The sequence below is a fragment of the Arvicola amphibius genome, chromosome 12 (genome assembly GCF_903992535.2).
Source record: "Arvicola amphibius chromosome 12, mArvAmp1.2, whole genome shotgun sequence".
Taxonomy (NCBI): Eukaryota; Metazoa; Chordata; class Mammalia; order Rodentia; family Cricetidae; genus Arvicola; species Arvicola amphibius.
The window spans coordinates 16,714,245-16,729,741 of record NC_052058.2 but is presented as its reverse complement, the minus strand read 5'-3'; the positions used below and the strand labels follow the sequence as shown (position 1 = coordinate 16,729,741).

At 39.4% G+C, this 15,497-nt stretch overlaps 1 protein-coding gene across 2 annotated transcripts in view; it reads left to right on the top strand.

Moving 5' to 3' along the window:
- Positions 1 to 15,497, top strand: part of Desi2 (desumoylating isopeptidase 2) — a 42,611-nt gene that overhangs the window by 4,827 nt on the left and 22,287 nt on the right. The window contains exon 1 of one of the 2 annotated variants that reach the window (XM_038349754.1): positions 11,960 to 12,059. The exons of the other annotated variant lie outside the window; for it this stretch is intronic. Within the exon in view, the coding sequence (XP_038205682.1) occupies positions 12,027 to 12,059 (33 nt within the window). The 5' untranslated portion in view covers positions 11,960 to 12,026. Of the gene's footprint in view, positions 1 to 11,959; positions 12,060 to 15,497 lie in introns of those variants that run through there. 2 annotated transcript variants of the gene reach the window in all.

Here is a 15,497-nt window from a genome sequence, read left to right as displayed (position 1 = left end):
TAAGTGGGAACTCAGGCAGATATTTCAGTCACTTAACTATTTTAAAGTTAAGACTTTTAATTACATCTATAGTCTTCTGCCGTATTATGTAGTCACAGATTCTAGGCATTAGGTTGTGGTTATTTTGTGAAGTCATTCCACCTGCCACAGCGTCAATAAAAGATACAATTATAATCCTCCCGCCAATGATGAGTGTTTCCTCTTAGCAGTTCCTTGACTTTGCATAGAGTAACTGTTAACTTAGTGACTAAAAATAGAAAATTTGAAGCATACTAACAGTTAAGTGTGGAAATCTTTTATGGTTGGGAAATACTCAGATGTCAATTAGATGCAAGCATATTAGTGACTGAAGGTATAGCGGTCTTGTATTAGTTACTTTTCCCATTGCAGTTTAAAATTCCTAACAAACGCAATCTTAGAGAAGGATTTATTTTGGCTCACTGAAGATACAGTCCCAGGCATGGTGGCAAAGATGTGAGTGTCTGGTCACATTTCATTTTCAGAAAGTAGAGAGAATGAATACTGGTGCTCTGCTTCTTTTGACTTGGTCCAAGAGCTCAGCCCAGGGAATGATTCTGCCCACTTCAGAGTGGCTCTTCCCTCCTTATTTCAACCTCTCTGGAAATGCCTTCAAAGATGTGCCCAGAGGTGTATCTCCTAGCTGATTCAAAATACTGTCAAGTTTTGATAATCAAGATTAACTATTACAAGTCTACTTTTTGTCAACATGACACCCAAACATATGTCATAACTTTCTACTTGTGGAACCCGTAGGCTCATGCCCACCTTAATGTAAAATGCATTCATTCTGATTTCAGATGTCCCGTAGTCGTTGTTTTTTTTTTTTTTTTTTTTTTTTTTTTTTTTTTTTTTTTGGTTTTTCGAGACAGGGTTTCTCTGCAGCTTTTTTAGAGCCTGTCCTGGAACTAGCTCTTGTAGACCAGGCTGGCCTCGAACTCACAGAGATCCGCCTGCCTCTGCCTCCCGAGTGCTGGGATTAAAGGCGTGCGCCACCACCGCCTGGCTCCCGTAGTCTTAAATTTCAAAGCTGTTAAAAAATTCTAGTCTCGAACCTGGTGTGGTAGCTCATGCCTTTAATACCAGCACTTGGGTGTAGCACGATTAATAAAAACCCAGAGACATATTAGGGTTCAACTTGAAGGTCAGAAAAGCAAAGCAGTCAGCCGTTGGCTCTTATCTCTACGTCAGTCCAAAATGGCGATCCTGCTTCCAACAAGTTTCAGAAGGGAACAGTGTAAACAATCATTCCTGTGCTATTTGGGGGAATGGTGGTGGAGGATGTGACTGCTTTCTGCCCATGTCCTAAAAATTTACGTGAGGTTAAATTTAGAAGTAATGGACTAATTTCTTTGGCAGAGGAGCATTCACAATAGCCTAATATTGACTTTGTCATGCAGTTATTAGTAATTACTCTTAAGCAAATCTACAGTGAAAAAAAAGCAACTGAGTAAAAAGAAATACAAAACATACTCTTGATGAGGAAAAAAAAGCACCAGGGAGACTTAATGTTTCAGCTTGTGATGAAGGAGATAAGGAGGTTAATACCTGATCTTCATTGAATTGAAGGGAGGGGTACCAACTTGTGAAAGAAAAATACATAAACAATTTTCTGCTCCTAGAAAGGATAACAAAAGCTTCTGCATTTTAAGGGACAAATTAGCTATCCCAAACCAATGCCACACTTGGCAGTCTCATCCCTGTGGTACTGCTTTTAGAGTCATGAAAGATAAATGACACGATACTGGAATCTTCCTCCACAGTTTGAAAGATCAGTGAGGCCAGGCAGTATGTGACAAAGATGTTGTGTCGTAGAGGCTGTTGTTGGAAGCTGTGGAAGTGGAGCTTGGAGCTATGTTGTGTTGAAGATCTCCAGATTTTGGAGCTGCCAGAGCCATGAACATCTTTTCTTAGAGCTGTATACAGGCAGTGGAACCATCCCAAGAGAGAAAACTGAGTTACAAGTGGCAAATCTGGAAGGGCAAAGTGATCTAAGCCCTTTGACATCAGGCATGGAGCTTACGGGACTTGGAGTTTGTCCTGCTGGGTTTTGGTTGGTCTTCCTTTGGTTCAGTATTTCTCACTGTGTCATGATTTCTCCCTTTTGGAATAGTAATGTATATTCTGTGCCATTGTATTTTAGAAGTATGTAATTTGCTTTTTGATTTTACAGTTAAGAGATTGTCTGGAAGCCGGGCGGTGGTGGCGCATGCCTTTAATCCCAGCACTCGGGAGGCAGAGGCAGGCGGATCTCTGAGTTCGAGGCCAGCCTCTAGAAACTACAGGGAAACCCTGTCTCGAAAAACCAAAAGAGAGAGAGAGACAGAGACAGAGACAGAGAGATTGTCTGGAGTCTGAGACTAGATTTAAGCCGTGTTGAGACTAAAAGACTAAGGGGACTTTTGAAGTTGAACTAAGTATCTTTTGCATTATGAAATGGCCATGAGCCTATAGGGAGTGGAATGTGGTGGTTTCAATGATAGATGCCCCTCCATAATCTTAGGCATTTGAATACTTATTCCCCGTTTTGTGGCACTGTTTGGGTAGGATTAGAAAGTGGTGGTTACTGGAGGAAGTATGTCACTGGGGCAGGCTTTGAAGTTACAAAAGCCACATGCCATTTCCAGTTTGCTTTCTCTGTTTCCAGCTTAAGGTTCAAGATGTGAATTCTCAGCAGCTCCAGTCACCATGCCTGCCTGCTGCCACGCTTTCCCACAGTGATGGAGATGGAGTCTTATCCCCTGGAACCATAAACCCAAAATAAATGCTTTCTTTTATAAGTTGCCTTGGTCATGCTGTTTTATCACACAAGAGAGAAGTAACTAAAGCAATCTGGGTTTAACAACCTTGAGTAGTCCCTTCCTTCCAGTTCTGCCTGCAGCTTATATGACCTTTTTCTCTTGGGCCAGCTATATACTCTGCCTGTAGCTTTCTTTGGTGGCCATTGCATTGTCTAGGGATCTCTGTTGTAACTAGCTCCACCGTCACAGCTTTGATACTGTGACCTCTCAGGGCCTTGCAGAGACTCCAACCCTGCCACACAATTGCCAGGCCTCATTGTTTTCTGAAACCATGATACTAGCCTCATAATGCTTTCTTATTTTTACATGCCTACAGAACTAGTACTGTTAGAATAATGATGCCAAGCTCTGCTGCCAGTTTCAGGTATAGCCTGGGCCCCTTCTACCACAGCTTTGGCTTCCATGTACCTTAGCAGTTCAGCCTGAGGCAGCTATTTTCTTGATTTTGATCAGAGAACCTCTTCCTCATTCTCAGTTCAGACTCTCTTCTATTGAATTTGCATTTTTCACAATAGTCTTCAATAGGCAGAGGTTGTTTATTATTATTATAAATCAGGGATACCTTTCCTGTTACGTCATTACATAGTGCAAAGTTTCTCTTAAAAGGCATTAGTCTCCAGCTGCTGCTGTCTTCACACATGCCTTTTCTGCATCTTTATTTTTTAGTGTTTGTATGTTGCATGATGGGGGCTTGTCATGGAGTCATGCCGTGGCATACATGGAGGTCAGAGGACAACTTTGTGGAGTCAGTTCTGGAGTCAGTTCTCTCCTTTTACCTTTACATGGAATATGGGACCAATCTCAGACTTCCAAACTTGTATGGTTAGCACATTCACGACATAGCCATCTCCCTGGCCCCTTTTCTGCATCTTTTAACTCATAAATCCTTTTCTTGCCAAACAATACCTTCCTCATATTTTCCTGCTCTCTTAACTGTACATCTAAGAGGAGTGAGTAGTAGTAACCAGGCCAGTGCCTGGATGATAAACTGTCCTGAAAATTCCCTGCCAAACAATTGCCAACTACTTTTGAATCATCTTCAGTTATGTAGTTAGGAGAGAGTCCAGATTAAAGGTAGATCATCCCACCTCAAAAGATCTGGATTAAAGGTATATCTTTCTACCTCAAAGATCCAGATTAGAAGTGAGTCTTCCCATTTCAAATGATTTAATTAAGAAAATTCCTTCACATGCATCCCCAGCCATTTGGGTTTTAGTTAATTTCAGATGTAGTCAAGTAGACAACCAAGAATAGTCATCACAAATGATATGGAATAATAGTAAAATCCCCTATTAAGTTTATTAGTTGTAGTTATAGTGTTATTTACCATATTGGAAATTTAAAATCTATTGGCCTTTTATGACCTTTCACCCATAAGACAGTTATTTTTTCATTCATTTATTTATTTTGAGGCAGAGTCTCTCTGCATAGTCCCAGCTATTCTGGGACTCACTGTGTAGATCAGGCTAGCTTCAAACTCACAGAGATCTGTCTGTATCTGCCTCCTGAGTGCTAGAATTAAAGTCATGTGCCACCACACCCAGCTTTGATTTTTTTAATTATAATTTTTTAATTAAAATCTTTTAGCTTGCCATAACCTGAGTCACCTGAGAAGAGAGCCTCAGCTAGGAGGAATTAATTTTCTAGATCAGTTTGTCTTGTGAGCATGTCTGTAGAGATTATCTTGTCAGTTGAATTTGAAAGATAGAATGTAGGGTGGCACTGTTCCCCGTTCTGATGGTCCTTACTATATAAATTAAAGCTAGATGAGAGCAAGCAGATTATCCATTTGTTTCCTCTGCTTTTGACTGTAGATGTGTGTGAGTTCCTGCCTTGACTTCCCTTCAGTGAGAACAGTAACCTGGGATTGTAAGCCAAATAAACTCATTCTTCTACTAAATGCTTCATGTCAGGGTATTAGTCACAGCAACAGAAATGAAAGTTTTAGAAATAATCTGTATGTTTATCCTCAAGTAGGGTACCACCTGTTTCAAACCGTTTATGAAATAATCTATACCCTTATTAACATGGCCATAAGCTAGTTGAAGAAATTCATAAAAAATGAAATTTTAAGTGTAATATTTAATGATTTGAGGAGGGAGATAATTGATAGGTATAGGACATTGATTTTTCTTATTAAAAGAACTAACATATTTAAAGGGTTTTGTTTACCAGATATTATAAGGAGAAAGGAAGCCACATGATACCTCTTATTAATAACAAAGGAAATCAAAGAAAGGGGAAGGAGAGAGAAAAGAGAAAAACCTGCCCAGAATGTAAGTGGTAGAAGAGCACAGACATAACTAAGACTAAGCACTCTTAACACTTAAACTACACTCTCATCCGGCATGTTTTCTCCTTATAAGGCTAGGGGTAGTTTTAACAGTGGCTCTCACCTTCCTAATACTGCAACCCTTTAATACGGTACCTCATGTGGTGACCCCCAACCATAAAATTTTCATTGCTGCTGTTATAAATCGTACTATAAATATCCTATATGCAGGGTATCTGATATGCAATCCCCAAAGGGGTCTTGACCCACAGGTTGAGAACCACTGGCTTTGGGTGTCTGCCTAACATGTGCAAGGCCTTGATTATCCTTTACACTGAAAAAGGAAAGAACTGTGTTTCTCTGTCTTGTTCTCACACTTCCTCTTGAACTTCAGTTTCCACAGTGTTCTCTGTAACTTTCTTGAATGGACAGTAACCAATTGATAATGATAATAAAATAATAGGATATATCCTAAACTGTTTTTGTGTGATGGTTACTTTTGTCCCCCTGACTAGGCCATGGTAGTGTTTTATGTTGCTGCTCTGGGTCCTGGACTTGCTGGTCTCCACAGTCTCATGAGCTAGTTCCTTAAAATCATTCATTCTACCCTACAGTCTGGAGTTAAATTCCACAGTCTTTCATTAGTCACTCCCTGCCACACTTCTGGCTGCTCCAGTTCAAATAATTGTATCTCCTCCACACCTCAGAAGCTGAATGTGGTTAGAGAGAAACACACAACCACTCTGACTGATCTCACTTAGAAGTGTGACCACATATCCCAAGAGGGCCCTTCATGCTATCTGGCAGTGCTTCCTCCTTCCTCTGGTCAATTGACTTTTCAGTCTCCAAGACAGCTACAGTGTTTCATACCCTCTTTCCTACTCCTTATTCTCAGCTCACTTTCCAGGATGACGGCACAGTTTAAGTCACTTGAAGGATGAATTTAAAAAAAAAAAAAAAAGGAAATGTTTTCTCCTCTTTCCACTACCACTGGCCTATTATTACCCTCTTTCTTTCCATTGCATGGAGTAACGGACTGCCTGTGCTGGGGCTGGAACATGACCCCTCTTTCAGTTACATCTTCACCAACTTTGTTTTCCATGGCTGCCTTCACTGCCTAAGCTTGGCTGTCCTTGAACTTGCTTTGTAGACTGTGCTGGCCTCAAACTCAGAGATCTGCCAGCCAATGCCTTGAGTGCTAGGATTAAAGGTGTGTCCCACCACATGTGGGTAGGGTCTTTATTCCATTTCTTAATCCATTTATCTCCTTGAACATAGAACTTAGCTCTGTTCCACTTCTGGTGTTCGTTTTCTCCTCCATATTACATTAGGTAATTTACCCTGCTCGACTTGCTTCTTTTCATTAGAGTTACCACTAAAACCTAGAGTTTTGAGATTTCCTCTGCCAATGGAATTAATCCTAAATTCTTCATGTTAGCCTCAGGCAGACTTTTCGGACGGGGCAAAAAAAATAGCCATATTCTTTACCAAAATCTCATTAGATCAGTCTCTAGACCACATACTAACATTCTTCTTTGAAACCTCTTTATTTGGCCTTTCCCTCCCCGCAACAGTTTAAATCACATTCAGCACCACTGTCTTCCATGTCCCTGTTCATAAGGCCCATTAAACAGCACTTAAAGCATTCCACTGCTTTCCTAACCCACAGCCCCAAGGTCCATATACTTTCCAACAAAAGCATGGTCGAGGCCTAACACACCAATGCCCCAGTCCCTGGTACTACTGTCTTATTTAGAGTTTCTATTGCTGTGAAGAGACACCATGACCATGACAGCTCTTATAAAGGAAAACATTTAAACAGTTTAGAGGTTCAGTCCATTATCGTCATGGTGGGACATGGTGATGGAGAGATAGCTCAAAGTGCTACATCTTGCACAGGTGACAGGAAGAGGTCTGAGACACTGGGTATGACTTGAGCATATATAAGACCCCAAAGCTAACCCTACAGTGATACGCTTCCTCCAGCAAGGCCACACCTAATAGTGCCTCTCCCTCTGAGCTTATGGGGGCCAGTTACATTAATACTACCACAGGCAGTGAACTTGAGGGCAAAGACCAGATCTTAGCTGATCTTTTTCTTCCCTAAAAAGGTTTGTTTGGAGGCAGATATGGTGTGCACTTATGAGGCAGAGACAGGTAGATCTCTGTGACTTACAGGCCAGCCAACCAGCCAATGCCATACTGTGAGACACTATATTAAAAGGAGTGGGGGCTGTTGGGCTTTCTCCTGAAGCTTACAGAAGAGTAAAGCAGGCATGCTGATGGAGACAGGTGATGGTGCTTGTTGTTCTACCGTCTCAGCTGTTGTTTTGATGGGTCTTCCCAGTTTGTCAGATATGAAACTAAAAGCTGTCAACCATCTTTATTGATTTGGTCTAAGGCAGAACTGAGAAGGGAGCAACAGGTAGCTATAGTTGATCTCCTTGTTAGTCAAGCGTGCTGCCTGGAATCTGTTAGCAGGGGTAGTGTAATACAGATCTTTGTAAATAGCCTAGAATCGGGCAACATGGTTCATCTCCTTACGTTTTATGGTTGTGTGGCCTCAGGGAAGTCAGCTTCTGTGTCTGTGTTCCTCTCTAAAACAGGAATCACAGCAGTGTCCACATCATGAAGTTATTACAAGGATCATGAGTCAACTATAATGCTTAGAATGCTAGCTGGCACCTAATAAGCACTAGAAAGTGCTAGCTGTTATTAGTAGTGTTATCATTTGCAGGACTATGTAAACAAAGTAAGCCACCATTTATCTGTTTCAGCAGTTACTTAGTAAGTGCATTTTAGCTGTAGCTCAGTGATAAAGCATTTGCCTAGAACGTGAGGCCCTATGTCAATCTCCAGTGCTGCCTGGGAAAAAAGCTTTAAAGTGCAGCTTAACTGCACTTTATTTAAGGAAATGTTACACTAAAGAGAAAGAACAGTGCCAACCAAATTGAAGAACTAAAGGTATGATTGTTATTTTGGATGCTACCTTCAAAGTCTCCATAATACATGTGCAAAATTAGGGTTAATTGGGCATTATAATATTCTCAATGAAAAAGTAGTTCAGCGAGTGTGGTGGTTTGAAAGAAAATGGCCCTCATAGGCTTCTAAGGAGTGGCACTATTAAGATGTGTGGCCTTGTTGGAGTAGCTTGGCTTTTTGTTGGAAGAAGTTCATCAACTTGAGGTCTAAGTGCTCAAGCTAAGTCTAGTGTGATGTTCACTTCTGTTGCCTGTCAATTGGATGTAGAACTCTGAGCTACCTCTCCACCACCATGTCTGCCTGCATGCTGCCATGCTTCTTACCATGATGATAACGAACTCTCTGAAATTGTAAGCAAGCCCCAATTAAATGCTTTTTATTGCTGGGGCACGATGGATGGCTCAGTAATTAAGATCACTAGCTGTTCTTCCACAGGACCTGGGTTTAATTCCTTGCACCCAGATGGCAGCTCACAACTGTCTGTATCTCCAGCTCAAGGGAATCTGACACCACCACAAAGACATACATGCAACAAACACCAGTGCAGTAATAGAAACCCTAAGACTTAGAGTAAAAGTGCTTGCTATGCACTTGAGTGTGCTGTGCACATGTCAACCTAAGTTCGGTCTCCAGAACCCATAGAGGAAAAGAGAACTGACTTGCAAAAATTGTCCTCTGACCTCCGCATACACCATTTTACACGTATACTCTTGCACATCATACACATAATATTTTTTAAAGGAAGAGGAACTTAGCCTGAGAAAAGTTCATAATACTATAAGGTAATTATGATTTCTAGCTTATTGTCCAACAATGTGAAAAAGAACTATCAAGGAGGATCTAACATGTTTATTGTCTCTAGCAGGTCTTAGTGTGGCTCACATACATTTGAAATTCTAATTTCTTAAAAGATGTCTTCTTGGTTTTGCCTGCTTTTCAGATTGGAATTTAAGTACAGTACTAATAATGGTGTTTCTCCATTACTGAGTTAATGGCAAAGTGAGCAGCACATTGTGTGATGTTCAAGCAATAGAAAGCCATAGCGGTTTCTTTTTTTGTGTACCTGAAGGCGCATCATAATTTCATGTTTTAGGAGAAGTGATAAATTAACCTTTTCCTAATTTTGAAGTTGTTGAACACATTTCAAGATCATATAGGAACATGGGGGTCAGTGAAGATAGCGTAGAGTTGTGTGACAGAGGATAACAACTGTGGTCTGTATTGACAGCCACTCATTTCCCTAACATAGTTTACATTTCTTCTCTCTCTCTCTTTTTTTTTAACTCTTTTCCTCCCCCCTTTTGGTTGATTGGTTTGAGATGGGGATTTCTGCATATCAAGCTCCAAGCCAGTCAGGCTTGGATTACACAGGATTTCTCTGGGTATCCCTGGCTGACAAGGCTGCATCAAACTCAGAGACCCACTTACCTGCCTCTGCCTCCTGAGAACTGGGGTTAAAGACTTGTACCTCTACACCTGCCTTACAGTTTACCTATTTCACATAGAATAAGTGAATGTATACTTTAGAAAGGCCTCTCAAAAAATTGTCCTATGTTTCTATTAACACCAAATTGTAACTGATTTACACTCTTTTCTTTCTTTTTTTTTTTTTTTTTTTTTTTTTTTTTTGACAACGTTTATACGTTTGTGTAGCATTGGCTGACCTGAACCTTGCTTGGTGGCTCACACCTGGAGTCCCAGTACTTGAGAGGCTCTGGCTCACCCATGAATTCAAAGCCAGCCTTCACTACATTCTGAGTTCTGAGCTAGACTGGGCTACAGAGTTGAGAACCTATCTCAAAACAATACAAACAATGTAAAATAACGTTTAAACTGAGGTACAATTTAGAAGCCTCTTCTAGAACAGTGTTTCTCAAATTTATCCAGAATCAACTAAGAAACATTTTATGTAATAACCACTGTGCCCGCATGTAATTAAGACCACACCCACATATATATATATGCACACACACACATACATACATACATACATATATATATATATATATATATATATATATATATATATATATATATGAATGAAGGACCTTATCACATGTCTTCAATGGTTACTACTGTGTGGTGTTCATTTAAAATGCTGGTGTAACCCACTGAAACCAATTCAGGAATTCACTAGTGACTAGGAACCTTCAGTTTAAGATATAGTCTCAAAATCTTATAGATTCTATAGAAAAGAAAACTATAGAAGTTTTTCAGAAGCTTAAAATACTACAAGAAGTTGCTAACTAATCCTTTATAGGAATATAGTACTTTTAAACTTCAAGGCTTTTAAGTATTGACTGCTATATAAGTATAATGAAATGATTTTATGACTGTAAAATAATGCTTTGATCATTATATAAATATATAATAAATATTTATATAAATAATGGTTTATTTGAGGATTTAAAACTTAGTAAATGATATACTTTCTATTTTCTGAGCACTCTTTTTTGGGGGAGAAACAAGTCAAGCATTCCACTCAACGTGTTACATAAACACGTGCTGTAGATTTGGAGGGAAACAGCGATGCTTTACACTTACTCAGATTGTTTGACACTGTTGTGTGCAGAAGTTGGTGGCTGTATTAAGTATTCAGGTTCCAGACCAGGGAAATAGCACTTGTCATTGTTGATCTCAAGCTGGAAGCATAAGGGTTTATTAAATTGATAAGTCATTGACTAAAGTGAAGTTAAATGAAAGGTCTCTGAGAAGGTGGTCAATAACTCAATTTATTTGAGTATTCAATAGTTTAAAATAATAAATAGTGTTTGGGCCAGTTTTTATATTGAAGCAAAATTGAGCCCTAAGTAATTATATATATTGTCTTCCTACATAACTTTCCCATTGTTTCCTTTCCATTTGTTAATACTATGAGATGTTTTTTAAAAAGTTTTCTAGATGTAAATGAATAAATAAGATAAATATCAGAGGAGGTAAAATGTACATCAGTGGCCTTAGTCTGTGTGCTTACCATTTCCTTAGATATTAGGAAGTAAAGATATTGTACCAAGATGAGATCTGGGTCTCTAGGCCTCTCATGGCCCTCACAAATACAAACATCCTATAAAATACAGCCCTCCTTCAAGAGGCCTTGCACTCACCCCTGTGCTTCTCCAGAATATAAATAAATCTTGTAGGAGTCTGAAAGTAGAGTTACATTAATGCTAGCATTGTTTGCTCTTCAATTTAGTGAGTCATCACCCTGGTAATTTGACTTCAGCTCTGAAAGAATCATGAAAATTGTTAAGAATTCACAGATTGGCAGATAACCAGAACTGATCTATTTGTTTACATATGCATTTTCTTGTCTGCTGAAAAATCATAGTTCATTTTCTTTAGTAGATATATACATTTGAAACTTTTTTTAGTATAGAAAAAAAATACTATCCCGTTTTCTTTTTTTTCTTAATCATCATCCTCCCCCTTGTTTGTGATTGGCTTTGTAGCCTCAACAGCCTTAAACTCTCCTGTGTATTGGTAGTACAGGTTTGAGCCAAGTTCTCTATTTCTGACACTAATGTTTTCTAGGGCTCATGCACTCTTCTGAGCACACATGGTATTGATTCATTTAACCCTCACAGCAGTCTAAGATGGATTCTGTTTATTACCTCATCATATACACATGGACATCAAGGATCAGAAAACTTAGACACCCCCCCCAACTTGAATTAGTGAATAATTAAGCCAATATTTACACCAAAGCTCCAGAATTTTGAATTAGCACCACATTAGTTTTCTTTCCTTTTCTCTTTCTTTCTTTCTTTCTTTTTTTTTTTTTTTTTTTTTGACAGATTGACTACCTTAAAAAGTTACCAAATCCACTAACAAATGAAGGCCAAACAGCTGAATCTTCACGGAATCCAGAGTCTTCTATGCTATTTCTGTTAGTGGTAATATTTGGATACATTTTCTAACTTGATCAATTCAAATACAGTAGAAGAAAGTCCCCTATGCTCCAAACTAGAAGATCGTCTAGGGAAATTGTAAGTTTCAAATTAAAATGTTTGCCATCTCCCCCCCCCCCCCCAATATAATTCCTGGGCATTCATGTTGTGAAGCCAGCACTGCATAAACTTGAATCTGGAGCCTCCTTAGTTGATCTGCCCCGAGTCCTGGTTCATCCCTCCCTGTATACAGCACCACCTCTCTGTGCTGGGTTGTATCTGCAGAACTGGCCCCTGGTGTCACATGGAACTCTTCATCCCACTTTGGGCAGTTGTCTCAGAGCAAGTGTTCTTAGTCCACTCACCTCTTGTGGGCTCATACCCTGGTTCAAGTAAAAAGCCAACTTCTAAGACTTTGTTTGAATAAAATATCCTGGTTAATTCATTTTTTTTCTTGTGTATGTTATGTTTAAACTTTTGGCATCTGTTACTATTTAGACAACAAAATCAATAAAGACACATTCAACACAAATTAACAGAAATCTTGCTAACATTCAGTCATAATCTAGTTCAGCAGCTTGTTTTGTTTTTCATAGATGCCTTTTCTTGGCTGTGATTTCATTTTGCATATTTATAATATTTTCTGTTAGAAAAAATGTTTCTAGTTTATAAAATAGAATTAAACAGATACGTTATACTTGGTGTTCTACAAAAGCAGGAGTTTCCATTTTGCAAGTTTAAGAAACTGAACTTTGTAGGGAGATTTTGCTTTAGATGCTATATAAAGTAAGTTTTGGAGGTAGCAAAATAATTTTTTAAAAGTAATGGTTAAAAACAAAACAAAACTGTGAAGCCAGGCAGTGGTGGTGCACATCTTTAATCCCCGCACTCGGCAGACAGAGCCAGGCCGATCTCTTTAAGTTCCAGACTAACCAGGGCTACATACACATACACAAGGAAACCTTGTTTTAAAAATGGAAGGGGCGGGGGGAGAACTGTGCCTCAGTTGGTAAACTGCTTGACATGGAAGCCCGAAGACCTGACTTTATATCTCCAGCACTGATGGAGGTGGGTCTTCTATCAATCTGTTGATTTCATTGGTTAATTAATAAAGAAAACTGCTTGGCCTAATAGGTTAGAAAATAGGTGGGTGGAGTAGACAGAACAGGAAGAAGGAAGTGAGGTAGATGGCTCAGACAATTGCCCTGCCTCTGCAACCAGATGCGATGAAGCTCCAGCCCAAGATGGACGTATGCTAGAAACTAAACGGTAAGGCACCACTTCATGGTGCTACACAGATTATTAGATATGGGTTAATCAAGATGTGAGTAAGAGGCTGAAAATAATGGACCAGGCAGTGTTTAAAAGAATACAATCTGTGTGTTGTTATTTTGGGGCAAAAGCTAGCAGATGGCCAGGAGCTGGGTGGCGGAAGGCAGCCGGCCTGCAGCTCCTCACTACAGAATGGCACCCAACGTGGATTACTGAATTCACAGAAAGCTTGAGAAAGCTTGGGAAAGAATAGAGTAAAGCATTTTTTCTCGGTAGCAGCTATTTCTCGGGTTTGGCTTTGCTTGCTAGAGGTAAGAAAGCTCTCTCATCTAAGAGAGGCTTTCTGACTCAGCTTTAGCTGCAAAACCATGCAGCTCTTTTAAGAGGTCCTGCTACGAAACACTTAAATGGTGTTGATGAAAAGCTGAATGCATGTTTTTCGGTTTTCAGCTGTAGCAAGAAAAAAGTTGTGCTGTTTTAAAATGCCGGCTTTCTGGGCTGTCCTGCCAGGGCAAACTCTGACTCTTTCAAGCAGGCGGTCGTGACTATGGAGCTTTTGAGTGTTGTTTAACACTGTTGCAGCTTGCTTGCTGGCAGGGACCTTGAACTGCCAAAGAGTTGTGGTACCTCTGCCATGAGGCTGGAAAGCTAAGGAATGAGCTGGATCTAGCCGCCAAAGTCACGGCTTTAGTCCTACTGATATTGTTTGGTAAAGTAAAGACTCATGTAGTCAGAAAGAGAGATATACAGTAAAAGAAAAATTCAAAGTCAAAGAAAATGTCTAAGTGGTTTACACCGTGTTAAAAATATATGCAGGCTAAAGGTTAAAGTTCTTAAAAGTAAAAAAAAAAAAGAAAAAGAAAAAGAAAAAAAAGGAAGTAGTTTGTTGTGGTGGTACACACCTTTAATCCCAACACTTGGGAGGCAGAGGAAGATTGACCTCTGTGACTTCAAGGTGTGGCAGCACACACCTTTAATCCCAATGTCTGGGAGGCAGAGACCAACAGATCTCTGTGAGTTCTAGGTGTGGTAGCATACGCCTTTAATCCCAGCACTTGGGTTGCAAAGGCAAGTGGATCTCTGAGAGTTCAAGGACAACCTGGTCTACAGAGTTATTCCAGGACAAAGATATACAGAGAACCTGTCTCAAAAAGTAAAAGTAAAAGCAAAAATAAACGAAATAGAGGTTAAAATAAAGCCGCACAAAGATGGAAAATACACAGAGAATCTTGATACTGTATGCTATTATGCTCTTTTTGAATTGTTTGAATGCTAAGGAAGGAGCAACAGCTGCTAAAAGATATTTGTTTACAAATGCTGCTGAACTAATCCAAGAAAGATATCTTGAAAATACCTTGACTTCAGAATTTGGATCTAAGGATATGATACTTTGGAAAAGAGATTCTTCTTTTATTTTTACAGAAAATGAGACCCGTTGGATTCCTTCTATCCCATTATGGTATGATAGACCACGTCCTCCTGAAAGGTTGCTGTGAACACCTTCAGAAAATTACTTCACCCAACTGATGACTGAGATGAACCTGGCACACAGGTTACACCATGAAAGATCTGATTAACAGCGTCCCCATTCAGCAGGAAGCAGTTCGGAGAGAAATAACTGCGCCCATGTTCCCAAATATTGTTTATAAGTGTTCTTTTACATTTAAAGGGGGGATATGATATAGATATGAATAATTTGCATTGGTATAGATTTTGCTTTATTGATAGACATTTAAGGTCAATTTTGTTATATGTTTTTGATACTGATTAAGGTATTGTGATTGTGTAGTTCATTTTAAAAATATAATGTATAATTAAGAAATATAGGTTGTTAATGGATAATCATCGATAATAGTAAAGCTTATAGTCATGTTAGTTAGATTTTCTAGATATATAGAGATATATTTCAGTTAGATAGACATTCTTCATATCTTTCAAAGACTATAGAATATGGCATTTTAAATGTTCTAATAACTTAGGGCTTTTCATGACAATGAGACACATCTGCTCCTGGCAGTACCAGCTACTTCAAGAGGAAGATGGGCATCAAAGAGGCTACTTATGGAGTTTGATAGCCATTTGGGCAAGAAATTGCTCTTGCCTGGACTATTGCATAAACTGGACACAGAGAACCCTCAGAGAGAGGACTGCTGAACTTGCCTATAGGTGAGATGATCTCTCTGGGTTCCTGATTCATGAAAGAGTCTGCGAGACATTCTGCAGGACACAACAGATAGTGACTGAACTATCTTTGAAATTTCCTGC